The 26390-nt window shown below is 46.6% G+C and overlaps 10 protein-coding genes across 20 annotated transcripts in view; 2 read left to right on the top strand and 8 right to left on the bottom strand.

Annotated features, from left to right (window-relative positions):
• Positions 1-26390, top strand: part of LOC6528582 (hormone receptor 4) — a 69701-nt gene that overhangs the window by 16061 nt on the left and 27250 nt on the right. For 9 of the 10 annotated variants that reach the window (XM_039371657.1, XM_039371658.1, XM_039371659.1 and 6 more), the window contains exon 2: positions 3199-4001. In XM_039371657.1, coding sequence (XP_039227591.1) covers positions 3237-4001 — 765 coding nt within the window. In that variant the 5' untranslated portion in view covers positions 3199-3236. Of the gene's footprint in view, positions 1-3198; positions 4002-26390 lie in introns of those variants that run through there. The other variant, XM_039371656.2, reaches the window with a different exon arrangement.
• On the top strand, positions 14370-15341 carry LOC6528571. Its single transcript, XM_002089578.3, has one exon. The coding sequence runs from the start codon at positions 14461-14463 to the stop codon at positions 15331-15333; it is 873 nt and encodes a 290-aa protein (XP_002089614.1). The 5' UTR covers positions 14370-14460; the 3' UTR covers positions 15334-15341.
• On the bottom strand, positions 15344-17097 carry LOC6528572. Its single transcript, XM_002089579.4, has one exon. The coding sequence runs from the start codon at positions 17072-17074 to the stop codon at positions 15395-15397; it is 1680 nt and encodes a 559-aa protein (XP_002089615.2). The 5' UTR covers positions 17075-17097; the 3' UTR covers positions 15344-15394.
• LOC6528573 lies at positions 17353-18320 on the bottom strand. The gene has a single exon (XM_002089580.4). The coding sequence runs from the start codon at positions 18237-18239 to the stop codon at positions 17364-17366; it is 876 nt and encodes a 291-aa protein (XP_002089616.1). The 5' UTR covers positions 18240-18320; the 3' UTR covers positions 17353-17363.
• LOC6528574 lies at positions 18490-19386 on the bottom strand. The gene has a single exon (XM_002089581.3). The coding sequence runs from the start codon at positions 19162-19164 to the stop codon at positions 18640-18642; it is 525 nt and encodes a 174-aa protein (XP_002089617.1). The 5' UTR covers positions 19165-19386; the 3' UTR covers positions 18490-18639.
• LOC6528575 lies at positions 19422-20670 on the bottom strand. Its single transcript, XM_002089582.4, has one exon. It carries the CDS (start codon positions 20467-20469, stop codon positions 19615-19617), a length of 855 nt encoding a protein of 284 aa, XP_002089618.1. The 5' UTR covers positions 20470-20670; the 3' UTR covers positions 19422-19614.
• Positions 20577-21601, bottom strand: LOC6528576. The gene has a single exon (XM_002089583.4). It carries the CDS (start codon positions 21589-21591, stop codon positions 20722-20724), a length of 870 nt encoding a protein of 289 aa, XP_002089619.3. The 5' UTR covers positions 21592-21601; the 3' UTR covers positions 20577-20721.
• Positions 21771-22610, bottom strand: LOC6528577. Its single transcript, XM_039371660.2, has one exon. The coding sequence runs from the start codon at positions 22608-22610 to the stop codon at positions 21840-21842; it is 771 nt and encodes a 256-aa protein (XP_039227594.1). The 3' UTR covers positions 21771-21839.
• LOC6528578 lies at positions 23416-24349 on the bottom strand. Of its 2 annotated transcripts, none has more exons than XM_002089585.4 (2): positions 23696-24349; positions 23416-23619 (listed from the first exon to the last, which is right to left on the bottom strand). In XM_002089585.4, exon 1 carries the CDS (start codon positions 24215-24217, stop codon positions 23747-23749), a length of 471 nt encoding a protein of 156 aa, XP_002089621.1. In that variant the 5' UTR covers positions 24218-24349; the 3' UTR covers positions 23416-23619; positions 23696-23746. The 2 variants fall into 2 exon arrangements, with proteins under 2 accessions (XP_002089621.1, XP_043062809.1); XM_043206874.1 differs by having other exon boundaries at positions 23675-24349.
• LOC6528580 lies at positions 24612-26273 on the bottom strand. Its single transcript, XM_002089587.4, has one exon. It carries the CDS (start codon positions 26180-26182, stop codon positions 25259-25261), a length of 924 nt encoding a protein of 307 aa, XP_002089623.1. The 5' UTR covers positions 26183-26273; the 3' UTR covers positions 24612-25258.

Raw genomic sequence — 26390 nt, forward strand, 5'->3', positions numbered from 1 at the left:
TCGATCCAGCTGGAACTTGGAGCATGCTGCATGCAGCATGCGGCATGGGGAGCTTGGAGATGGAGCATCGAGCAGGAGGGACGGCTTTGAATGATAAATTTTTCCAGCTCGCTTCTTAACCGGCGATAGAAAGTTGCATGGAAATTGCAATTTATAGCCGCAGCAGCAGCAGCAGCAACATGTGGCAGGCAGCAAGAAAATGAGTATAATTAGACCGGTTTGTAATGCGTTTGCAAGTCGATAGGAGCACTGCGTTGCGGATGGCATGTTGCTGGCGTGCATTGAAAATGAAGCGGGCTTGATTTGAATTATAGTTGCCAGCATGGCGATAATTAATCGTGCTATTTAGTGTGCTACATGAAATTCTACTAGTTTGCTGGTTATTGATTAGATTTCGAGGCAGGCGGCGATCGCAGGAAGCGACAAAATGTTGCCGTTGCCGCTGCTGCCTCCGTGTAATTTGGCCAGACTTTAATATGCGCAAATTGTACTTAATATGGCTGCACATTTTGTCGCTACAATTTGCTTTCACAACATGTTGCACCGACTTGTACTTGCAACTAGGAGCCATAAGCCATGAGCCATGAGCCAACCCCGTTCCCTTTGATTGCATCTCTGCAGGCTTTTGGCATTTTGTGTTGACGCATGCTTGAAATTATTTTGTATGTGGCCGATGTGCATTCTGTTTTTGCTGCTGCTGCCCCTGATATTATGCATTGTTTTTGCTTCTTATGCATATGCCAGATGGAGAAGCAGGGGTGGTGGTGGCCAGACATTTGCATGCAACGTACGAAATTAATTATTACCCCCCTTTACCACCCCCGAAAAGCAGCCTTTTCCTGGCCAAAATCTACAACACGGAGCTTTGCTCATTCTCATTCTCGTACTCAGGACTCGGACTCGGGCTCAGACTCAGGCATTGGCATTGCATGTCCTGCACACTCCAACTTTCAAGGCACAGTCCTGGCATTCCGTTTCCCCCATCCCCTTGTCCCCCTGTCCGCCCCCGATCCAGATCCTTTTCCCCTTCCTGGCATCTCCCAGTCCCCGCCTCATGTGGCTCATTACGGCGTTGGCTATGTGGCCGGAAAAGTGCGTTCGTTGACTGCTGCCGGCTGGCCAACGTCGACACAAACAATGAGCACTCTGAAAATAATTGGATCACATCATTATATTTCATAATATATATTTTCCCTACCAATTTCTTTCGCTCTGCGGGCTCATGGTGCATCTCACTCTTTCAGTTTGAAGGGTTAGTTAAAAGATTCAAATAGTTTAAGGTTTTCAGTTAACTCGAGTAAGACGCGCATTTTTGCTCCGTGTATGGAAACAGCAATCTGAGGGTCTGAATCCGAGCCGCAGAAGTTCGAGTCCGACTGCGACTGCGACTCGAGTTCCGAGTTCTCAGTTTCGAGTGCAGTTGCTTGCATTATTACAGCTGCAGACACACACACAGGCACACAAATACAAGCGCACTCACACAAATACACACACAGGGCAGGTCCTGCGAGGTTGGGAGCTGTGGGTGTGGAAGGCGTGCAAGGGACAGGAGCCAGCTGTATGCATTATGCATTAAAATCAACGCCCGTTTTGTGTAGACCTGCAGACAATGCAACGAAGGACCTTTCCTTACCACCCCAGGACGAAATGATGGCTCTCCTTGTTGGGTCCGAACGTTGAGGCATAGGCATTGATGTTTCCTTTGTGGGTTGTGGGTTGGAGTTAGGTAAGCTCTTTAGTGCAAATTGTTGCCTAAATTTAGACGCCTTTGGGTGCAGCTTAGGCCGAAGTTTGTCCCATCATCGTGATCCCATAAGAAATGACATTTAGTGGAATCTATTTCAGTTGAGTGACGATTACGAGAGTCCTTTGCTGGTATGCCCTTCCACACAGAGTGCGTGCATAAGCCTTCCGAAAACTCGCCTTCTTACCATCGTTATCTTTCCCGGATAGCTTTCCCCCTACCCCCTGCACACTTGAACAACATTATCGGGCATTTTCAGTCCTCTCTCCTTCTCGCTCTTAATTTTTCCCATCGTGTTTTCCGTTTTCTTGTATGCAGGAAAACTTTCTTGCCAGACACGTTCGCCTCACTCCCCTCCCGGTCACTTTTGGTCAGTTGTCCCTCTTCGGGTATAAATTATAATGCAGAGTAGGTGTAAAATTTTCGATTACGAATGTGCAAGCCGCCCAACTGCTCCACCCACTTTCCACCGAACTTGCATCCCTCCTGTGCAGAGGCCACCCGTATGCTCCGGCTTTTGTGTCCATCAAGCCAATTCCTACACCGGAAGAAAATCGGGGTAAATATAGATTTTATATTTCCATTTGAGGAATCTGATTTCAAATGATCCTCTTTGGTTATACTGTTGAATATTAAAATCGTGTTTGTTTTTGTTTTCCAACTTCTTTGTGTTTAATCATGCTCCCAATTTGTGAAGTGTAATTCCTCCTCACAGTTCCGGCGGTAAAAGTCGTCCGTTGTCCGGTGCAGAACGTCGTGGCTGGGCAAGGACATGGCCTCAGACTGGAGCGTCGTCTGCGTTTTGCATTTGCAAAATTATGCGGCGTGTGTGGGTTCTCCATTCCACCTCCCTTCTTCCGCCTGCCCCTCACGTCTTGCCCGTCATTGTTGTTTGTGCGTTGTTGCCGTGGTCAACCGACGGGCAACAGGGATAATTAATGAAATTAATGCGCCAGGGTACGGGTTTTAAGTGCACGAAATATATTCGATAAATGTAAATTCTAAATTATGATGGCCCCAGCGGCATGGCGACATAGAATGGGTTGCTGGAAGGGGGGAGTTCAGCCAGATGCCATTTGATATTTGAAGGGTATTTGAGGGGTAGAAAGGAGTTGCATTGATATCAGATAATTGCGGCATGAGCATCTGTGAATGATTTCTGGTACTCTTAAAGTGCTGAAGCTAACTCTCAAAATCCTTAAAATAGCTTAGTCGATTTTACTCACTGTTCTTATGACAAACATTGTACTTACTGTTTGGGAATGGTAACTGGCCATCTTTTTCTTCAGAAGGTGAACAGTTTTTGAAGTCAAAATTGAATTGCACCGGTGTTCAAACGCATTTTCGCACTTGCACCCATCTTGTATAAACCCCTTCTTGTAAAGCCCCTACCATTATAGGCTTAATATTTAATGCACACCGAGGTATTTAAGCCCCTTCTGTGCCCATTGCAGGAGTGGCCCAGGATGCGAGCGGGTCAGTGACACGTGACATGGCCGAGGGCTGCGAGGACTCTGCCGGTGCCGCTGAATCCACGACGTCACAGTCACAGTACACAACGCTAGACAAGATGCTGGGCACGGTGCTGCCATGTGAGGCGGCCATTGGGGCGACACCCGGCGGCAGCAGCAGCGGCAACAGCAGCAGCAACATCGGCGGCAACACCGCCAACTCCGGCAACAACGGCAGCAACATTGTGAAGCGCGAGTTCTGCGATGGCAGCCTGATGCCCGGTGCTGGGGCAAGTGTTAACAATAACAATGCCAACGCCACCAACAACAACAACAATAACAACAGCAGCACCAGCAGCAACAACAATAATAATAACAACAACAACAATACCAAAATGCAGACCATGATATGCAGCAAGAGCAGCAGCGCCAACAACAGCAGCAGCAGCTCCTCCTCGTCGTCGTCCTGCTCCTCATCCTCGTCATCCTCCAGCTCCGCCACCAGCACCCTGACCAGCTGCACCACCGCCGCCGTGGTGCCCTCCAACTGCTCCACGAATGCCAACAAGTCGCCGGTCTCGCCCTACTCCCAGAGCCTTGGCATGGCCATCGGCATCGGGGCGGGGGCGGGCAGCAGTCCTCTCCGGGAGGCCAGTCCGCTGCCCAGCAGCCGCTCGCCGCTGAATGCCATCGCCTCCACCATTGCCGCCAAGTCGCCGTGCAGCGGAGCGGCGCCCTCTTCGCCGCCGTCGGCCTCCTCCAACAGTTCGTCCCACGTCCTGGCGCTCAACATCAAAACCGAGTCGGTGAGTCGAACAGCATCGCTGAATTCAAGCATTACCCATTTCAAGCTGAGCAACTGCAGCGCTCGTGGTCAAAATAATAGCGAAGTCAGCTCATAGCTCAGATTATAAAATAATATTTACTTTAAAGAGTAAAATTAAAAATTAAAACATATACATATGTCATTAACCACAACTGAATGATGAAGGGAGCTAGACACTATTAGTACTTTAATTTTTATTACTAATTAGATGTAGGTGAGCTCACATAGCTAGATTAGGTTATGTTTTATTTGCAACAAGATGCATAGATTTAAAATGATTATAGCATATAATTCGAATAGATATGAACTTGTTCTCTTTTCGTATGATTACTCCTTGGTGATTATTTTTCTGGCCACAGCTGTAGGTCCCATAGGGGTTGAGTTAAATGGCACCCCTGAGATTGAGTAGCGTGGTGCGTTTATCATCAAGAAGCCCATGCTCTTGTCTCTGGTTTCGTCTAGAAATTTGTCCGAGTGGCGATTTTGCTCCCTTTGGGACTTTCGTGTTGGTTTCTCCAGCGCGCTTTTAATTAGCATGTGAGCTCATTAATTAGTCGCCGCTTAGGAACCGGCTAATCAGTACGATCGGCGACCAGCGGGCCGCAGAATGTTGCAACCAAGCCAATCAAGGGCAAATCGGCGGCACAGAACTCAAACTCTTGCCCCAGGCCGTCGTGCTCTAGAATTACCAAATAACAAAATAACAAAACGAGCAACCAGAACCAAGCGACTTCAAGCGCGGTCAAAATATTTTTGTCCCAATTTTAATGACCATAAAAAACCGATCACAGTAGGGAAAAAACTTTTGTGCAATTGTCAGCAATAAATAAAATATTCGCATGTCCTCGTCGGTTCGCAGCTCGGTTTTGCTCGCGGTCTTGAGTTTCTGTGTTGCTTGCTGCCTTGTGGCACACAAATACTTTTGTGGCGAATCAGCCAACCAGCCCGATTCAGAACAACAAGCGATCTGCTGATCAATGCGAGTTCTATTTTCAAGTTTAATTCTGGGACCTAAGGCGCTTCTTGTGGCTGATCGTAAAAATGTATAAATTATGAGTTTGGGAAATAAGGGGATCAGCTTTAAGTGTTCTTCAAGCTGCAGAAGTGTGTCAGCCCCAATGAAAATAAACAGCACTGTAGCGGGAAAAATTTGGACTATCAATTTACATTTTCCTGATACGCAAAGATTTCAAACTGCAATAGTTTACAAACACTTCTTTTTGATTTTGTTCATGGTCTCGCCAGTTAAATTGCTATGCAATTAACATAAGCTGCACAAGTAGACACTAAACAAAATGCCTCGCAGACAACGCCCTCTAAAAAGGAAATCCTAGCACGCCTTGACATATCCACTTACCATATCCAATATGGTGTTTGTAATTTACCCATTAAAATTCCCAACTAAATACGAACACTCACCGATTGCTGACCCAATTCTAATGGCAAATCAATTCGCTGCATGGTCTCGAGTATCTCTTCGACCGCATTTCGTGGCATTTTGGCCGCTTTGTCTCTGTCGGAGTCCCAGTATCCGTTGAATGCGATCCACTCTAATGACACAATCAGCTCACACGATACAGCACGCACACTCAGCCGTTCAGAGGCAGCGAGATACTACGAACTTAGCTTCTAACAAAGTGCCGTAAAAAGCAATTAATAAAAATAAAGCAATCAAAATATAGAAAAGGAAAAAATGGAAAAGTGCATAAAATTTATGTGCTGCAGTCAAATGAGTAATCGACTGCGACGGAGAGACAAGCGGCAACAAAGCCGCAACATTTATTGAAAATTAAGCAAAAAATAAAGGAAAAGGCTGCAAGCTCAAAGGCAGCAAATAATAAGCGCGAAATAATCAGCACACACACTCGAGCGGCGTTTGAAGAAAATTGTGTGTACCTGAGAAATAAATTGTCTATTGGCAGCGCCAAACAAGAAAATCCAGGTGCAATAAAAATCGAATTAGAGGCCAGGGGAAAAATAAAGTTATAAGTACAATCTATTGAAAATTAATGTGCTGGAAGGAAACCAATGAAACGAATAAACACACTTTCCTTGCAACTTGTGTAGGAAAAGTAAATGGGCTATTTAACGAGCTTTTAAATGGTATACATGCTTATATTTATAATGACTGGAATTACTAGCCATTCAGTGAATGATGAGTTAACTATTACCTTAACTTAATTAAAATAACATAACTTACATTTCCTATTACTGTTTGGGTACTATACTAAATTTAGTTTTACCCAAAGCAAATGAATAAACACATCATTTGGCATTAATTAGATTGGAGGCATAACAAGAACGGAAAATCTGGGAAAATACCCGAAAATACTCTAACCGAACCGGACTTGAGTTGTCCGGAGATATATTACAGCTAATTACGAGGCCTGGCCTGATCTAAGCGGACCCACTGACTACGCAGCTGTAGCCAGGTTTTCATTTTCCATTTTCCATTTTTTTGGGGCCAAGGCGGCAGCTCTTGAAAGCCGACTGTGGACTATACGAATCCAACCCGCTGGGTGACTCATGGACGTCTAATGAGCCGCCGTCCGCCTTTAGCCGCCTTTGGCCTTTGGTCGCCAGCTGGCGAAAGTCGAGCACGGATGTGGCCCAAGTGCGAGTACGGCTAATTATAAGCTGGTCACAAAGTGCACTCCTTCTGGCCAGGAGGAGCATGTTGCGCATGCGCAATGAACCGCGCGTTCTATGAGTTGCACATCCATGTTCAGACGTGCGTGCCAAGCGGATTTGATTTGCCTTCTCGTGGGTGTTTTTTCCTCGCTCCCTGGCCGCGGTTCTGTCGCGATGATTATGATGACCATGATGATGAGGAGCGGCCAACCGGTTTCTGCATTTTGCCTTATATGTTGCAAATACTCGGCGGGATTATCCGGACCTGGATACTCAGCTGGCGGAGAGCAGGCAGCAGGCGAAAACCTGGCCTGGTTCTTGCTCCAATGTTCTTGGCCCTGGTTAGCGTACGCCCAGCTGTGTTGCATGTAAATCGTTTGTAATTAGTTGAAAGTCTTGACGCGTAAATGCAACACAGCGAACGGGCAGGGAAAAAAATATTAAAGAGGAGCAGCCAATAATTGCTTATTAAATGAATGTTCTGTGCAAAAATGTTTATGACTAACCACGTGAGCGCTAAATTGACTGCAAATGAGCCAAAGATGATGGCCCATTGTCGGCACCAAAACAGGAGGGCCGGCTGTGGGGTTTAAATGGTGGATGCATTGATAAATGGCCGTGTCTCGGCTTTAAGCGGTTATAGTATTTTAGATTCGCGGCATATAAACTTTTCACACATTATACCCCTCATTTAAGGGGCCTCATAAAGTTCCCTACTCCATTATGGCTTGCACTGCCGAATTCTTGGGTCTCTTGGCCAAGACAGCGCAACCCAAATTCCTTTGCAGACCGTTTTTGTTCGCTCGTCTTTCGTTGAAATTAATTCAAAATTAATTGCAAATAAATTACCAAGCAATTTGTGTGTCGAGCTGGTTGTTTGCGGCTTTCGTCTCTGCGCCAGCTGCATGCAACATTGAAATTGTCAGAGAGTTTGAGTATAAATTAATTATATTGCCTGTAAGTTCAACTTATGCACGTCCACGTAATGCCAATAATCATCAGGCAACTTCGAGCCAATGTAATAAGTATCTGGCAAGTTGATTTTGACGTTGTCCGGCTCTAAGTACCCCGGCGCTTTGCCTCAATTCATTTAACTCATTTACGCAAAACCGAGGGCAAAAACAAAACATACAGCAAATGGCAAATTGCAAATTGCCTCAGTCTTAATTATGGTGGTATTAAAAAATTATTAACAATGTGACTGACATCTTGCCGACAACAACATGAACGACTTACGTTTTCTGCTGTTGTGGTGGCTTACAATATCATAAATAATAAGGTAATTTCAATTGCGTGATAATGGACTTGATTGGTACTCGGGTTAAGTATTAACATGGAACTCTTAAGAATTATTAAATTATTAAAATATGATCTCATTAAGATCGGTGCCTCTTCTTCAATTGAAAATGAATCTAATTCTCATAAAAAGCAATGCCCTGTATCGCCATAAATCTCCTGGTGATTCACTTTTGTGTCTAGCATATGAATCATAGTCCATCCTCTCCTTTGACTTCCATGTTGTGGTAACCTTTCCTTAGTCATATGCCAGATGGCTCGGAAAATTGTTCCAAATCTCGATTGACCCCACATCTGCCCTTAGCAATCTATGGGATCCGTCCGAATGGCTGGCAGCTAGGAAAAGGGATCGGAACGTTAATAATTAGCGAAACGCGATTTGGGCCAGTTGGCCGCCATGGGAGAAAATATTAAAACCATGCCCACTGGCCATGTGATCGAATGGCTGCAGTGCGGGCTGGAACCGAGCTGGACCAGGAGTTTGGCATTAAAATAAATTTAATATAGCCGCCGCGGTGGAAGCCGGTTGGTCCAAAGCTGAGCCTGAACTTGGCTGTATGTGTCTCATAATTTGCGGGGAAACTGCGACTGGGAGGGGATTGCATCGAACCCGAACTCGAACTCAAACTCGAAGCTGAAACTGAGACACTCCACTCTGCCGCAAGCTGGCTTCAATTAAGTCTGTGTGTGTGTGTGTAATAGTTAAAGCCAAAAATAGCATTTAAACTCATTAATTTAACGCGTGATTATGACCATGTTTGTAAGAGTACAACTTCGACTCGGACTTGGAGTTCGTGGCTTCGGCTTCGACTGCCTGCTAGAAGTCGATTCCGCCGCAGTATGAAAAACGTTGCCAGAAGGCATAATATTTGTTGCTTGTGTTATTGTTGCCGCTCGCTGTTATTGTGGCTGTTGGTTTTGGCATTTATTTTGCGCTTCTTTTGTGGCCAAAATGCTCGAAAAGTTGGCTAGGTCCCCGAGAGAGGAACGAGTCTCGCTTTTTGACTGTCGAATTGGTCGGATCGTTTCGCATCGCATTGTTGATATTTTATGCATCAGCGGGACAATTTCAGATCCACAGGGAGAAATATTTTCTTTAAAAATATTTACATTAATAGTTTATGCAATATAATTAGTAGTCCGGTTTATACTCCTTTAATGGGTTTTTTAATCGAAAAACCCTTGCATAAACTTAGCTAGTTAAGGGTTTATCAAACACAAAATTAATTATAATTTTTTTCCCATTTATTAACTGCGTACTTTTCTATGTGGTATATAGTGAGATGTATTTATTATAGTCAATTTAATACTTGTAATATCTTTAAATTTTAAATTAATTTGTGTTCGAATAAATTTTTTTGCCTGCATTTGTTTGAATGCGTCACAAACTAAATGCACATTCGCTCTGGCCTAATGAAAAACCCACAAGACAAGCTGGTAAACCGAAAACATAAAAAAGATGCCACAATTGCGATAATTTTTCTATTTGTTAGCATTGCGTTTTGGCCCCAAAAGAAATTGGCCATGAGCAGACATACCTTTATGGTTTCGCCGAGCGGGAGAGCATTAATTTTTTTATGTGCTCATTGTGGGGCCAAGTCCAAGTGCAAGTCCAAGTCGGAGACCAGGTCCGAAACCCAGACCCAGACCCAAACGCAGACGCAGCCCCAGTAGAAGTCAAAGTCGAACTCTTACCGGGTTGTTTATTTAGCCCAGCCATGCAAAGGAGGACGGCAGTGGAAGGAGGAGCCAGTCTCCTCCACTTGATAATTGCAATGAAATTGCATTCTACTTCCATTTAGCCAAAGGCGCTAATTCGTTTATTATGAGCTCGGGTTGAGAGGGAGGCGAACGGCTGAGATGCACTCCGCAGATGGCATAGAAAATTTCCAAGAAAAATGCATAATTTTCTACTCTTTGCATTGGGTGTGGCATAGATAATAAAAATAGAAATAACAATGGCAGGAACGAGTTTTGTGGCCGATTTTGTTTGTTTAATGAGTGCGCCAGGTGGGTGAGTACTAGATACCTCAAGGAAAACGGAAAAAAGGAACACTTGGCGACTTGGGACTTGGCCATTTACGGCAAACGAAAAACATTCTTTTTACTAAACCACTGACTCTACTGAGTAATTGTCCACTCAATAATTGCAGCTAATATGCATGTGGACAAACAAGTGAGATGGCGAAAAGGACTTTTCAGAACTTTGTTGGTATCGTTAGTCTTTCCCGTTGGTGCTTTATTATTGGCACTGCCAATTAAGTGAAATTTATGTGCTTCAATAAATTATAAGAGGAGCAGCTGACATATGCGACATAGTCGGAAAAAACAGTGGGCGTGGCCAACGCCCGCCCCTTTGAGGAGCACAAGCCAAAAACATTGACGCAAAACTTTCGGTCAAAAAAGGACAACGCAAATGTGGTTCCGCTGGTGAGCGCGACACATGTCGCTAAGGTAAAATAGTTATTAGTAAATATATTCCGCACTTTATTTGCATACCCGGCACCCCCGCAACCCCTCACCCCCGCCAATGCGCACATTCCGGCCCACATTACACATACGCCGGGTTGTCCGCCGAACAAGCTCGTCGGAGCTAAGGGTAACTAATGAAACAATTGACGTGCTGGGGGGGCACCGAAAGCCAAAGCAAAAGCCATAGCCAAAGCAAAAGCCAGACCCAGTGCCGGTTGATACCGGACCCAAACAGTAGTTGACTGCAATAATTATTCAAGCGCCAAGAACGACAGGTGCAGGAGCAACATCCATCGACAGGACGAGATCCACAGGAGCGGCGAAACAGCAGTCGCGCTGCATAGACGGCTATTATGCGCCCAACTTAACCTGTTTTAGTAATTAATTTGGGTATTGTATGCTTTAATTAGTTTAGAAGGAGACTGTCCAAACAGGAGACTGATGGCAGCAAATTGAGTCAATATTTTGGTGATTGGCCAAGCTATTGACCCCTTTGCTCAACCGAAAGGGTTGTATGTACATAAGATGCATTATTAAAGTGGATAAATAAAACCATATATATGGGATATGGGATGCAATATTTATATGGGATACTTTCCTAAGACGAGTGTCATTGGTGAATGATTTAGCAATACCATATGTGATTTTGATTGATTTTATAGTATCAAATTTAAAGTTCACCAAGCTATCCTCCGTAATATTTATTCCATTCCATGCCATCGATTAGACACCCCCGACATTATCTCACGTATTCCGGCTAATTACCGACTCCTGCCGGAGTCCTGCCACTCTCATACTGACTGCTGTCTTCGGGGGCGGTCGAAACATATTTCAAAGTCCGGCTAAATACACTTTAATTATGATTTTGCGTTTATAATTATGACCTAAGCTAACGGCGGCTACAAAACGAGTTGCAAGTGGATGTCGTGCCGATGTTGCGCGATGTTGCAGCCCGTAGTTGTGGTCCGTAATGGCCTACGATACCCAGCGGAGTCGTCGAATGGCTTAAATTAATAATTACGCGAAAGGCAGAAGGCAGAAGGCAAAAGGCGCTGGCCACGACCAAAGTGGCGACTTGCAGGCGTCCTGGCTGTTTGCATGCAAGTGAAAATAATTAATGCACTTAATGTGTAATTATTTCAATTAAGCAATGCCTTCCCCGATGCCTCGTCCCGATCCGAACGCGATCCTGTTTCCATAAGTTGGGTGAGGCCGGGAGGCATTAGGGTCGGCCTAATTGGCATTTCGCTCGTCGATCAGAGATAGTCTCCCAATGGGCAAAAGTATCGATCTGCGGATCAGAGAAACCCGTTCTCGCCTCAAGTTAACTTAATTATGCTAATGTCGTGCGAGCGGCTGTCCAGTAAATTTCCGTGAATTTATATCGACGGCTATTGGCTTATGGTCCAATATAGCTAAGCACTTAACCCAGTCGCTAATTGTCGCCGGGTGTTAACAAACTGATTACCAGCGTTTCCCAATCAAAGGCTGCTGTTCGCTTTGCATGACTTACGCTCCCCACCTGCGAAATTGGCAGCATAATTTGGCGCATGTCATGTTAGTTGTGGCTAATGCTGCGTGTATTTCCCCTGCTTTTTTCTTTCTTAATGTGCTTTACGAATATTTTTTGTTGGTCCCCTGCAATTATACTGCGATTAGAAAGTTTTCGTCCGCCCGTTGGCTTATTGATATACGAATGCCGTCTAGTATTTCTGTATATGTGAATTTAGGCGGACTTTGCAAGCGGGCTAATGGCACATTTATTTATTATGGCCATTTGAACGAATTACGCTCGCGTGCTCCGTGCCACCAACTTCCTCTCCGGCTTCCTTGCATTCTCTCGTCGGAGCATTTGGGCACACCGGGCGAGCAGAAGGTTCCATTCGGCTGAGTGTCTCCCAGCTCCCTGCTCCCAGCTCCCAACTTCCAGCTCCTAGCCAAGTATCTCAGCTTTCTCCGCCAGTTGTAGGAACCCCACGCACTCTTGAGCCAAGAAAACACCGACTGAGAGCATGGCTTTTGAACATTCCAGAGAAAATACTTTGGGTGTTGGCGAGAAAAAGCAGTTAAGAGTCATTCAGGCCAGGAATCTTGTGTGTGGGGTATACAGATGGAAGTTTTTATGTAAAATGCTGAAAGCATAGGATACCTTAATAGCAAACAAATTCTACAATTGAGATTCATGTTTATACGATGATATTTTGATATGTATATATTAATTTCCTCGTGCCTTAAAAAATGATATAAGAAATAGCCTTTTGTAATTTCATTTTCTGGTGTGACTTCCCATATGTCTTAGCTAGCAATCAGGAGTATTCTTTATTTAGTTTTGTTGATTTCTATCTGTTAGATACAGAAGCAGAAAGCTTCCTTAAATCTTAATAATATAATTAGTTGCAGCAGCACACACAGCGACAACAATCTCCTGGCAAATAATCTTTTCCCTACTCTCCTTAATGCGCACAATTTGATTATGCCATGTCCAGCAGCTATTTTAGATTTGATTTTTCTGCACGTTTCTCAGTTTTTGCAGCGTGATGTTTTTGTTCACAGCCAAACCCCTTTTCGCTCGTTGAGTATTTTTCATATTTTAATTTAAATTAGAGGGCAACACCCACTAAGCCACTCACTGGATGACGATGACGATGACTACGATGATGATGATGATGGCGATGGCGATGGCGATGGCGGGCAGCTACAGACAGTGGAAAGCTGGTCGTAACTCAGTCAGACACCCGCTCCAAGCTTAACGCGCTGATGTATGCTAATGAGCCGGCATTGTAGCCGGATCCGTCTGCTTCCCTTGCTCCTGCCCCATCTCTGGCTCCCGATCCTTCTCCGGACCTAACTCGATTGCCGGGGGAGAAGCTGCAGCCGGAGAGCTTCCATAAATATGCATAATGCAATTAACAGCCAAATGTAATTGCAAGCCAGAACAAGGAGCAAAAAATAGAAAAAGGAAAATAAAGACAGACTGGCATTAGCAGCTGACAAACCACCCGCATGGCAGTCACTGTCCCGTCACATCACATCACTTCACATCACATCACATCACTGCTCTTGGTGAGGCATGACAGTCGCTCTGCTCCTTTGGCTTTGCATATGCCCGACTTTTCCGATTTCCCGCTTTTCCGACTTTTCCGACTTTCCCGGCCTGGCCAGCCAACCTGTTCGCTCGCACACTTAATTAGGCTATTAAACAATTGCAGAACGCATGCTTGCGAGGCCTGTCTCCAACCAGTTTGCAACTCTCAGTTCCGCCTCGGTCCAATCCAATCCGATCCGATCCGATCCAATCCGATGCCAGCCGAATAGCTTCGAATCTGCAGCGAATCTGTGCCAAATTTCGCATAGGCACTGCCTATGCCAATTTAAGGCCAAATCGAAAAACCGACAAAACTGAATAACCGTTGCGTGCCTAGGCCTAGTCAGCGTCTTTGGTTTTCGGCTGTGCCTGCGTCTATGCACTTGAACAAATTTCATAATAGTATACTTACGTTACACATTGCAAACATTAAAAATCTGAAATGAGTACACATAAAAATAGTGTAAACATGAGCTGACTTTATCTAAAGGACGAAGCATTACAGCTGCATTATTTCTCTCAGTGTGACTTGCCTTTTCCTCCGTCTATCTGCGCGTATGGCCAACTTCGCTGGATTTACTTGACTTGGCCTGGCTGATTGGGCGCGCGTTGTTTTGCATTTCCAGGCCAGAAACGGCGGCTGCGTAATAAAATGCATTTTAATTTGGCTAAATGTTCAATTAAATTTAAACATGCGCAATCCGCTGTTTGCAATTTTGTGTTGCCTGTTGCCTGTCGCCGTTCCGGTGAGGTTGAGTTGCAGGAGAAGTGAATGTGTGCGACAGGACCCTCTTCTGATTTTCTCCAATATTCGACCAACTATTTTTCTTCAAGCAGGCCTCGATCAATATTTCGAGTACCAAGCGAAAAATTTTAAATTAGCTTTTCATCGGCCTTTCGATTTCCAACAAAAAAATTGTCAAAATTCCATTTTCATTAAAACAAGTTTTGGCCAATGTTTTGGTCCTCTTTATTAAGGGGCTTCAGCTCACGTAAGAGCGGCTCCTCAAGCAAGCCCCCAAAGCCTCCAAATCCACCGAAGCCTCCATCGTCTGCACCTCCACCAAAGCCTCCTCATGGCAAAGGGGAATGCAAGATCCGGACGCACTGCATTCCGGCCGCCTTCTGCGCCGAAGCGGATAAGTTCAAGTCGATGTGGGATCCGCCGAAGAACCTGCCTCCGCCGTATCCCTTCGTGGTCAGCCGATCTAATGAGCTGTGCTGCGGCCCCAACTGCACCAAGCCACTGCCCTCGTTCGACGAGCTGTATTACCGACCCTCCTGCAAGAACGGCCCCTACCAGCGCCACTGGGTGGAGTGTCCCAAGTTCATGATCCGCAAGAAGATCATCTGCGCCTACGACAAGCTGGAGGCTCTCAGCCCCGCCCGTCGGGTGGCCAAGCGGCGTGAGCGGACAACGTCAGGCCCCGCAGGCACAGGACCCTGTCCCCATTTCGCTCCTTTGGCGCGATGCGTGCCAGGACGTCGTCCGCCCAGATGCCACGCGGCCAAGACGCCCTCCTGCTGCCGCAGGCTGTGTGCCCCGATGCCCTGTTGGTCGGATTGTAAGCAACCCAAGCTGGCCAAGCGACCATATCGGCCTCGCGAGTGCGAGTGCCGGTTCCCCCTGAGCCTCTGCGAAGCGGAGCGAGGTCGCCAGTGGGTCAAGATTCATGGTGAGAACCATGTTTGCCCCAGTGCCATCGAAAAAGCCAAGAAGGCGAGAAAAGACATGGTCAAGCAAAAGAAAAAGCATAAAAGCAAGGATAAGCACGTTAAATGTAAGGATAAGAAGGACGATGACAAGGATAAAAATAAAAGAAAATAAGCGTTAAATGTTATGCGTTTGTTTATGTATTTATTCATCTTCGGGTCTTTGTGCTCCTATATCACTCGGTTTCGGCCTCCAGAATGGTTGCTTTGTACTTGTTTTGGCCAGACTCCAGATCCTCTAAAGCTTGTTTCAGAGCCATGCGCATAAGTAGGCGGGACTCGGACTCCGTCAGCTGGGCAGAAACTTTGTACCCCTGGCTATCTAAATGGACACCAGTGGCGGCTTGGGGTTCCTGGATCAAGGGCTGCTCTTCAATTGACTCGGTGCATAGGCTACTAGTGGGCTCCTTCACAGGAATTTCGATGGTCCTAAAGGGCCTATAGGTGTGTATAGTCTCCTTAGGCTGGATATCCGGCGTGTCATCAGTCTTGGGGGTATTGTGATTAGTCTTTGAAGGACTGGACTCTTGAGTATCGCTAGCAGACACAACTTGCTCGTTTTTGTGAGATTCTGTTGTCAGTTCTTCCCCGATGTCCTCATTCGAGATTAAAGACTTCGTAACTACTAAACCGGATTGATTACACGTTTCATCGAATAACTCAGAATCCAAGGACAGATTTGCTTCCGTCGCATTATCCAATTTGGGTTGATGGGAGATATCACTGGGTAGTACGGAATCCAAAGACGCGCTATGATCTAAGTTGTCTTCACAGCCCAATCTAGATGGTTCTGACAACGCACTGTTTACCTCTGACAAGACCTCCATAGACTGATCGGGAATCACCTTATCATCTGCAACAGCTACTACTGAACCAGATTGATTAGACGTTTTATCGAATAATTCAGAACCCAAGGACTGATTTGCTTCCGTCGCATGATCCAATTTGGGTCGACGGGAGATATCACTGGGTAGTTCGGAATCCAAAGACGGATGATCTAAGTTCTCTTCACAACCCAATCCAGATGGTTCAGACAACGCACTTTTTACCTCTGACAAGACCTCCATAGACTGATTGGAAATCACCTCATCACCTGCAACAGCTAGCCCAGATTGATCGAGCCTAGCACTGTTTAACTCTGAGTCCAAAGACTGATTTGATATCTCCTCATTATCCAAACTCTCGCTTATATTGGGTTGGTTGAGTGTAAAGGAGGCCATTTCCGGCTCAGAGTTAACCATTCCCATTGTGTTTTCAGCTTCTCCCAAAGTATTCAAAATAAGTGAAATCTGACTAAGCTCTTGCATCATGAAGTCCACATTCTCTCGAACGGATGTGAGAGAAGTTTTCTCGAAGGTGGTAAAAGGTTCTTGGGAGTCCTGATTCTGGGTAAGCTGTTCCCGCAGTAAACGCGTTCTTGCGAATTGTAATTCTTCTTGAATTCCTGATTGGTCAGCTTCAGCGAAATGCAACTTCTCATCCTCGTATTCGTTGATCGCCTGTCTGTATGGATCCTCCACCTCACTGGGACCTGGTAGTCCTGCCAATTGCTCCACGTCAAGTTCGTCATTTTTCCAGCCCCAAGATGCAGTTATATCGTCATTGCTATCCTCCTTGATCTCTTCAACATGGTGCACGTTTTCTTCCTTCGCCTCCGGCCACACAAACAGGTGACCTGTGTGATCCACATGCGTTTCCTTTTTAAATTTCTTTAAATTATTTTCCGTTCGGTCCGACACGGGTGGGTTAATGGTCGAATCAGCACTGTCGGACAATAGTCGCCAAAGATTTCTGTGAACATTACTGGAGCAGATGATTCTACGCGACATGCCGCAGAGCACCGAGAGGCGAGGCATATTTTAATTTTGAACGAGGCCTAGAAGTTTGAGTTTTGAACAGGGTTCCGAATGCCAATTAAATCAGATATTTGGCGTACCTCAACTGACAGATTTTCAGTGAAAGACCTGGGTTGCTAGGATGGAGTTGGCCATTATCACCAGAAACCATAAAGATAAGGTTATGATTTTTGGTGAGTGGCTTGTTGCTCGGGACTTTGGTCTCTGCAGGGATCTCTGTAACATAAGGTGTTTCAGAAATCCCAGCGGAGACCACAGTTACTGTAGCCATCGGTTGTGGTCTTCATCTTCACGATCCCCTGCGAAAACAGGGCCAGATGCTAATGTTGTGGACTTCCATGTGTTGTCCCCGTCGAATCTGCTCGCATGTAGACGCCTTTTTCAAGCACTCGCACTCTGGTGGGCGCGTTGGGATAACAGCGGGATCCTCCTGACAGCACTCGGAGTAACTGGGAAAGGGGCACTTTAGCTTCTCGCAATCGGAGGGCCCAGGGAATGCCTTGCAGTTGGGCGGAATTCGAGCGGTTCGACAACACGGCATACGGATGCGCATGCAACCCTTGTACCTTTCGTTTAGGCACTTAAAGCGCTTCCTCTCGTGTTCCTGGAGACAAGAGGATCGCGGGCAGATGGGCAGATCCCGTCGCAGGACCTCCGGCGGAATGGCGTCGCACCAGCAACAGACTCGCTTCGGTACCATTTTCGGACAGCACTCCCACCAGGTGCGCTGGAACTCCCGGCACTTGTCCGACGGAGTGTAGTACAGAACGTCGAAGCGCGTATCCTCACATTTCGGACAGCACTCCTCCGGGTAGTGCCACATAGCCTCCGGCCGCTCGATACCTATATCCTTGTAGCTCTTCCACATGGAGACGGACTTGGTCTTCTTGTTCGGATCAGCGCAGGGATTCCTCGCGATGCTAGTACTCACGCAACATGGGTATCGCGGATGGGTGCAGTCCTCCTCGCTGCAAGGACGAACTGGTGGATCCGTGGGACTGCATGGGCGCCTCTTTACCACTTTGCAGGCGGGAACCTCACTCTCGGGACACATGTCCTTTCCCATCCTCGCCATTAAAGCGGTAATGTGAATGGCTCGACTAGTGTCCTCCAGAGCTATAAGGCTGGGCATCAGCACAATTCTCTTGGCCAAAGATTGGAGCATGGCTGTTGAACTTAATTTTGAGTTCCTTCTCGAAGAGGAAGTGTTGCCGAAACGAATGAAAAGGTATGAGGTTGTGAGTTAAGACTGGGGTTTATCATATAGGGTTGTCACAGAACATTTTCTGTCGATAAATCTAATGAAAAATGTGTGCTTCTTAACTAAAACAATTTTTAAACTTCTAAAAACATTATAGAGTATCCATCCCCTGACTTTACTCCGCCTTTAAACCATTGATTAAATAGACCATTAATTAACACATACATCTTTAATACGTCGAATTGTGGAGAGTCTTGAACCCATGTTGCCAATCGCAAGTACAACCCAATCACAACGCTAAAGTGAAGTTATTGAGGTGCATATGAGTTTGGCATCAGGATCGAAGACTGTCCACTTTGTTCGGTTAATAGCAGTCTCGATACAGTTTTTGGCGGTCGAAGGTATGAGGATGTGCAAACGTATTTTTCGGTAGACTTGGACAGTTCGGAGCCTGAAATAGGCTGACAAATGGGGCTGAGTAGCGTCCACTTTCCGGATGCTTCCAATCCTCCATGCCTCTCGATTTGTTGGGTAAGAAGGCATGGTTTCTAGAGAAGTTGAAACGTCGCGGTTCGGTCTTTGGCAGCAGGCGGTCCTTGGCCTTGGCACAAATTTCATCCATGGCCTCCCGCTGGAATCTCTGACCGATGCTCGTGATGGTGCCCATCGGCTGCCACTTGTTGGTGAGCACCGGTTTGGGATGGTCCTGGGCAGCAGTGTTAATTGGTTTCAGGAAGGCGGTAGTGGCTTCGCTTCTTGGCAAAGGACTTAGCACGTTATCGACGCAGTGGGACTGATTCCGCCCCACGGGAGGCTGAGCACGGGAGTAGCGGACGAGGAGCTTGGTCAGGCGCTCGGCACACATGGTGGCCAATACAGAGGTACCCATCTCAGATCCTCACCAGTTCTCGCTGGCTTCTTCGGCTGCTTAGTTTCCCTGAATGCTTCGGTCTGCGTGGGAGTTGTGTTGGATAGTATCTAAATGGAAACGTTCGATTTGGAAGCCTGTTGCTTGATTAAAAAATGGGTCACTCCGAAATGATCGATTCATTTAATGGATGACTGCAATAGCGTGGGTGGCCTTGATGTCAAACAAGGAAAATTCAAATTTTTTATAGAGGTCTAAAGCAAAGGTTCCAAAATGCATTTAATGAATTTTAGTTATATGCTTTATTAAGACTCATAATTTTAAATCTAAATGTTTTGTGCCACATTATTATTGGGTAGTTTCCATGGTTGTTGCTAGGATCGAAGACCTGACTTCTAAAGCAAAGTAATAGAAACGCCAACTTGCATCTATTACTTCGTTTTAAAAGGCAGTCCCTCAACTTCCATTTTTTCAGATTTGTGTATCCTGGCGTCTCTTTTCTTCCCTAAGACCTATACATTTGGGGATTTTCTCCAAGCAAAGGCACTCCCTCTTCCGGAGCAATCTTTTCCACCTTCCCATTTCTGAGAAAGAGGGATATGGAGCCCGTAATTTGGTGCATTTTGAGGGCTTTCTGCCTCTGAGGCAACGCGGATTGCAGCGAGCCAGCTTGCAACAGGGGTGAAAGAATTTCGGGCACTTGGTCATTGGATCCCGCTCCAAGTCTCCATCCTCGCAGAGGAGCCTTCGAGCCTTATAGTTGATTCCGCAAGTGCTTGGGCAGGGCGGCCTGATTCGGTACAGGATCTCTGGAGGCTCGATGGCGTCTAGGCAGCAAACCTTCTTCAGGCGTCGCTTAACGGGTGGACACTCCACCCAGGTGCGTTGGTAGCAGCGCCACTTGTTGGAAGGATGGTAGTACATCGCATCGAAGCGTGGCAGCAGTTCCTTGCAGAACGGCTGCTCCTCCGACAGGCAAGGTGGCTCCCACATCGAGCGAAATGGCTTTTCCTCCGGCTTGGGGGCTTTGGGTCGCTTCAATTTTACGCATGGATTTTTGGCCGCCGATCGCAGGACACAGCACTTTCGCTCCTTCTCCTGGTCGCGTTCCTGCTGCATTAACTTCTCGTGTGGCAGTTCGAGAGCTAGCACCTTCCTGGCCCCCACGCATCTGCCGCTTGGAACATGGTGGCACAAAGGGTCGGCAGGCTGGCATGGTGGATCCGCGTGGTAGGTCACTTTGCTGGCGAAGCTCCGGAGACCTTGCGTCTTCGTGGCAAAGCTCCTGAAACCTTGCCTGCAAAAGGCCCAGAGTGCTGACTGCATCCTTACAATTTTGGGGGATTTTCGGTTTGGCCTCCTGATTTTTCGAAAGCTGTCAAACTTATGAGTAGCTAGGCCGGGAAAACTAGGTCATCTTTTAAAAAAAAAGATTTTTGTTTTGAATATCCATGGAGGATAGTAAAGATGTTTGCAAAGTCGCTGCCTTTGGACAAAAGATGGTGGATGGGGAAATTTCTGGCACCAGTTTTTAAGAATTTTCATCGGCGTCCGAACACATCCCTACAATTGGAGATCTCAGAATGGAAATCTCATTCTGGATCTTAAGGGAGAATAGCCTATGAATGGTTTGGTGCAGTTCCTCCGCGTTTTGCTACACTTATTATACGTGTTCCACATTTCACATAAGCTCCCTCCCCGGCAGGCACACTCGGTGCCACAGAATCGTGGTATCAGATGGCGGCAGGCCTCCGAGAAACTGGGCATCGGCGTACACTTCTTGCAGCAGTCGGATGGTCTGCGGGGTTTGGTGCAGTTGGGCGGTCTACGACCCACTTTGCAGCAGGGAGCCTTGACAGACTTGCAAAAGATGCTCATCTGGAAGAGATGCTTATCGATGGCCGAAAGTGGCGGTTCCTGCGGGGGGCGGATGCGGCGGTTCATGGGCAGGGATATCTCCGGGTCAGGACAGCAGGAGTCCTTTGGTCGTAGCCAGAGAAGCGGACACTCAGGCCACGTGCGCTGGAACTTGCGGCGCTTGTCCGACGGCTTGTAAAGGTCAGTGTCGTGGCGAATCAGCTTTAGCAAGCAGTCGGGATCAGTCTTGCCCCGATTGTAGATCTCCTGCAGATACTGGGGATACTCGCTTACTCCAAACGATGGTTTTTCGTAACACTTGTTGGGCTCGTACTTGACCGGACAGAACCATTTTCCATCCTTGCAGGCCGTGACATCCTTGTCGCGCATCTTGCAGCATTCCCCAGAGCTGGCGTCATAGTTGCCCCAGTTGTACCAGCGACTCGTGATCGGGAACCTTGGAATCTGTGCTCGGCGCAGGCGCAGCTTCGAGGTGATCATGGTGCCTGGCTTTTTGAATATCAAATTTAGAGAGGCGTTTGCCGAAAAGGTGCGCTCGAAATTTGAACTGAGGCAGCGAGTATCTGACATGCTAGCCAAAGGACTCTGTGTACAGAACGTTTTCCGATATCTATGCATTGGGCGTGAAATATACCTTTGATGATCAGATCAGAACAGATCATTACTAAACCATTACTGATCAGGAGCTTTAACCCAAAGCGCGCTACCAGTTGAGTCATACCCAATATGAAACCCGCTTTAGTCCCAAATATTGTATATCCTGTTGTTTATTCGAATCTTATGCTTGGCAATTGGTAACTGTAGGACGACCTAGGCAACTAAGACTTCTTCATGCGGTAGTAGTTCCAAACCACGCACATGGGCGGCTGGTTGATGCAGAAGCACTGGGTGGGAGGCACATCGGGAAGCGGATACGTTTGGCACTCCGAAAAGCTGGGGTACTTGGTCCTGAGGCGAATGACATTGGATTGAGGGCGTCCAGGCCGGCAGCCCTTTTTGGAGGCCGGCTTACAGAAGGGCATCTTGAACCTGGGGCAGGAGCTCTTCGCTGGCTTCGGGCGGCAAAGCCCCAGCCCCAGGCTCTCGTTGCCATCGGGGCAAACCTGTGAAGCCTGGAGCGGCGGGGTTCGAAGGGGCCGTCGAAAGAAGTTGGGCGGACGGCACCGGCAGACTGCCTTCCTTTTGGGCACTTTCAGCTCGCACTCGCACCAGGTGCGCTGGTACTTGCGGTTCAGCTTGTCGGTGGGCTTGTAGAAGATGAGGTCAGACGGCGGATAGGACGTCGCGCAGGGATCAGCCAGGCACCTCTTGCGGGTGTCAATGAAGGACGGGACATTGAACTCGGGGTCGGAACGACACTTGTACTCACTGCGCCGCATCGACATCCAACACATGTCCTTGAGCGGCACCTTGGTGTTGTCCAAGGGCTCCTTCTTTTTCAGATCCTTTCGCTTCTCGGGCATCCTGGGCACACCATTTTCATACGGATCGAACATTGACTCCATGCCGCGCACCTGATTGGTCCTCGACGTCAATCCACTCCGTATAGCAGCTGGTGCTCGGGAAAGCGTCCTCTTTGCCAGCATCATCGTGTTCCAATTAGTCTGGAATCGAAGTAGAGTATTATTTGAGTTGCAAATATGCCGTAAACACTGCAAAAATTTTGTCCTGATTTAAAATATAAACAAAAACTGGGAGTCACTGCGAAATTTTCATCCTGAGCGTTGTAACGGAATGTGATCTTTTACAAAATGTCGAGATTTGAAGCAAGATACTCGGGTAACTGAGGTTTTTATACCTGTTACTCGTAGGGTAAAAGGGTATACTAGACTCGGTGGAAAGTATGTAACAGGTAGAAGGAAGCGTTTTCGCTTATATAAATATATATTCTTGATCAGGATCAATAGCTAAGTCGATAGCCAAAAACCAAAGAAATCTTCAGTTTTTAATTTTTTTAATTTTTATACCCGTTACTCGTAGAATAAGAGGGTATACTAGATTCGTTGAAAAGTATGTAACAGGCAGAAGGAAGCGTTTCCGACCATAAAAATCTTCAGTTTTTAATTTTTTTTAATTTTTGTTTGTAATATTATTATTGTAATTAATTATTTTTTCCTATTTCTATCAATATGCCAAAAAGAATGTTAAAATTTTCTCTTTCGCTCTCCCACTAGCTGAGTAACGGGTATCTAATAGTCGTGGAACTCGACTATAGCGTTCGCCTATACGCGAAAAAAAACATTTATCATAATGTCCACTCCATGCAACTAATATGCACAAATTTAACTGAATGGCTAATAAGTGCAAATTGGAGTTAACTAGGATATGGCAATGCTTTTCTAAGAAAATATTTGACGTCATGCCTTACAACATAAGTTAAGAAAAACTACACAATTATCTTAAAAATTGGACATTTAATTTGTTTTCGTTTCTCCTGTTGTACAGGACAGAAAATCCTATTCGACCTTAAAACAAAACAAGAAAGAACACTGTAGTTGAGTTTTGCGAGTTAGCTGGATGGCGAATCAAAAATTGCAAAATTTCTTCATTTGTTGGGCAAATTAGACGAACATGGCCAGATCAACTCGGCTAGTGGTCCTGATAAAGAATTTATCTATATGGTTGAATATGCTTTCTTCTACCTGTTACATACTTTTCAGCGAATCTAGTATACCTTTTAACTCTATGAATAACGGGTATGACGTCTTGACTTTTACTTGGCATTTTAGATCGTTTGGTATCCATCAAACGCCATTCGATCTGCGGCAGCTTCTACGTGGCGCCTTTTGTTTTTGCTTTGGGTGGAGATAAACTGCGATATGAATTGGTTGGCAGGAATTGCGATCCTCTGGAGGCGCCTTGTGGGGTCGGTAGTTCGGCGAAGTTCTCGGAAGGGTGGTCGCTCCTCCTGTGAGTGTGAGCTCTTCACTTCCTCATGGCTTTTCGGCTCTTCGATGACAGCTTCCCGCCATGTGGCCTGATATTTCCGCTCCGTCCAACGACCTGGACTGTATTTCGTGTCATCCATGCGCTTCTCAGGCTCCGGCTTCTCCGGCTCCATCTGTAGTCCCGGGTTGAAGCTCACCTTGTAGTGAATACCATCTAAGCGTAGCTGCTTCATTCCGCGACGCTTTACCAGGTTTCCAAATCCGAAGGCCACTATCCTGCAGCTTAACAAAGCATTTGACGAATTCATTGTGTTTCAATACTAAATTTTGATGTATTTAATTTTTATATAAACTATACGTTTTCAAAGCAGAAAATAAATATGTACAATTTTGTAGGCCACAACAGTACAGACTGTTATATCTAAAAGCCAAGAATGAAAATGCAATAATGGGAAAGACAAGTCGGTAAATTAAAATTCAGAGCTTACTAGACAAGTTTATAAAGTGTGTCTGGATCTTAATTATACAATACAATTATATATACAATTATACAATAATCAAATGGTTGATTTTCTATAAACTAAAAAAGCAACGAGAATGGAAGTTTACACCTCAGTACATAAATGCATTTCTATCAGCTGTTTAAATACCGTTCAGATTCGAGTAACCTATTGCCCATCCCATTAAATAAAAAAGCATCGATTAATACTTTCTATATTCCTGTATTCGTTCAACGTCGGTCAGCTTGACATGGATTAAAGCTTAACGTAGGCGCCCAGGTTAACTGCAAAGGTTCTACATGGACAAAACACCTAGGCTCCCAGTGCCACCAACGGTCTTTTGAGTATTGAGCTCTCAGTCTTGTGGTGTGAAAATGGGGGAGGGCCGTAAGCGGAAGACATCCCCGGATCTCCGATATCGAAATTGGCGAGTATCAGCACTTGTCAAAGTCCCAGCAATCGCACTCCTTGGGTGGTTTAGGATCACTCGGCTTCCGTTTGCACTCGGAGTAACTCGGGAATGGTGTTGGGACCTTGGAGCAGTTCTTACGTTTTGCGGAGCGCTTGCAGCTGGGCTCGGACTTGCCTTTACCCCTCGAGTTGGAGTTGGAGTTGCACTTGGAGTCCGAGGCGCCGCCCTTGGAGCCGGCACAACTGGCCAAACGGACGGCGAGTGGCATTAGGTTATTTCCGCAGCGTTTCGACAGCATTTTGAATTTGGAAAGTGTGGACAGAGAGGGTTTAGATAATGGAATGGCTATTTCGGAAAACTGTAATTTGGATGGGACTATCGAGTTGGAAGTGGTAGGAATGTGGTCAGATGTCGACTGACTGGGCTTTCGCCGCCGCCTACATTTCGCCGCACTTAAGGACCGCCCCCTTGCCCCGGGCGATCCTGCGCCTCAGCTCTGCCCACATCTCGCAGACCATGGGCACCTTCAAGCATAGGCACTCTGTGGGTGGTGCTTTGGTCAGCTCTTCCCGCTTGCATTCTGAGAAGCTGGGATACGGCGCCGGGCGCTTGGTGCAGTCGGTGGGTCGGCGTTCGCGGTGGCAACTGGGCGGAATGCGGGCGGGCTTGCAGCAGGGCAGCGTCCAGCGCGGACAGGGTGAGGAGTCCTCTGGCTTCTTGCACTCCATGGGATTGAGCATGGGCATGGAGGGACGGGCTGTGGCCACCACCGTCTTCCTCTGACGGCGGCAGGGCTTCGGACGCGGGCGCTTCGAGTGGATGCACACCTTCTTGGGCTTGATCACCATGCGGGGACACTCGTTCCAAGTCACCTGGTACTGGCGGGCATCCTTGTCCGAGATGCGGTAGTGCTGGATGTCGTACCGCACTGGCATATCGCACTTTGGCTCGTACTCGCAGTCGGGTATGTACCACATGGACCTCATTCTGGCCGACAGCTTCGGCTTGTTGGACTTCTTCTTGGGCTCCTCCTTCTTCTTGCGCTTACCGCCCTTGGCTGCATCGCAAATGGTGCCCTTGAACCGAGCAGGACCACAGCCCTTGGAGGAGGATGTCGACGATTCCTGCTCGCACTCCTTTGGCAGGCCGCAATTGTCGGCGGACGACTGACTGCTGTAGTTGCGGCGCACCAGGTGCTGCCGGAGCACACTGGAGCCAGCGCAGTCGGCCGAAGGCTTGATATGGCTTAGATCTTCGGACCAATCGGCCTTAAATAGGGAACAGGCATTCACCAAGGACTCGAGACACGGCATGCTCCGATCCACGAGGGAACGACACTTCTGACGCAACATTCGCAACATATTTTACTTTTTAACCAAATTTTGTTTTACAAAGCCGAAAAAAAGTCGAGAATATGTTTTGTTAGGCCAAGGACTGAGTGTAGACTGACTGTAAGCCGACATCCTAAACTCCGAGTTGCCATTCAACGCCTACTTTATAAGAAATTTTGAACACAAATTCTAAAATGTCTCTAGATTATCTGAGCTATACCCGTTGAAGAGTATGCAA

This window comes from Drosophila yakuba, chromosome 2L (genome assembly GCF_016746365.2).
Source record: "Drosophila yakuba strain Tai18E2 chromosome 2L, Prin_Dyak_Tai18E2_2.1, whole genome shotgun sequence".
Taxonomy (NCBI): domain Eukaryota; kingdom Metazoa; phylum Arthropoda; class Insecta; order Diptera; family Drosophilidae; genus Drosophila; species Drosophila yakuba.

Bases quoted from the DNA above. Each gene is read 5' to 3' on its own strand.
- LOC6528574 (XM_002089581.3), bottom strand. From the start codon at position 19,164: ATGGGTACCTCTGTATTGGCCACCATGTGTGCCGAGCGCCTGACCAAG.
- LOC6528575 (XM_002089582.4), bottom strand. From the start codon at position 20,469: ATGCAGTCAGCACTCTGGGCCTTTTGCAGGCAAGGTTTCAGGAGCTTT.
- LOC6528577 (XM_039371660.2), bottom strand. From the start codon at position 22,610: ATGATGCTGGCAAAGAGGACGCTTTCCCGAGCACCAGCTGCTATACGG.
- LOC6528578 (XM_002089585.4), bottom strand. From the start codon at position 24,217: ATGAATTCGTCAAATGCTTTGTTAAGCTGCAGGATAGTGGCCTTCGGA.
- LOC6528571 (XM_002089578.3), top strand. From the start codon at position 14,461: ATGTTTTGGTCCTCTTTATTAAGGGGCTTCAGCTCACGTAAGAGCGGC.
- LOC6528572 (XM_002089579.4), bottom strand. From the start codon at position 17,074: ATGCCTCGCCTCTCGGTGCTCTGCGGCATGTCGCGTAGAATCATCTGC.
- LOC6528580 (XM_002089587.4), bottom strand. From the start codon at position 26,182: ATGTTGCGAATGTTGCGTCAGAAGTGTCGTTCCCTCGTGGATCGGAGC.
- LOC6528576 (XM_002089583.4), bottom strand. From the start codon at position 21,591: ATGTCAGATACTCGCTGCCTCAGTTCAAATTTCGAGCGCACCTTTTCG.
- LOC6528573 (XM_002089580.4), bottom strand. From the start codon at position 18,239: ATGCTCCAATCTTTGGCCAAGAGAATTGTGCTGATGCCCAGCCTTATA.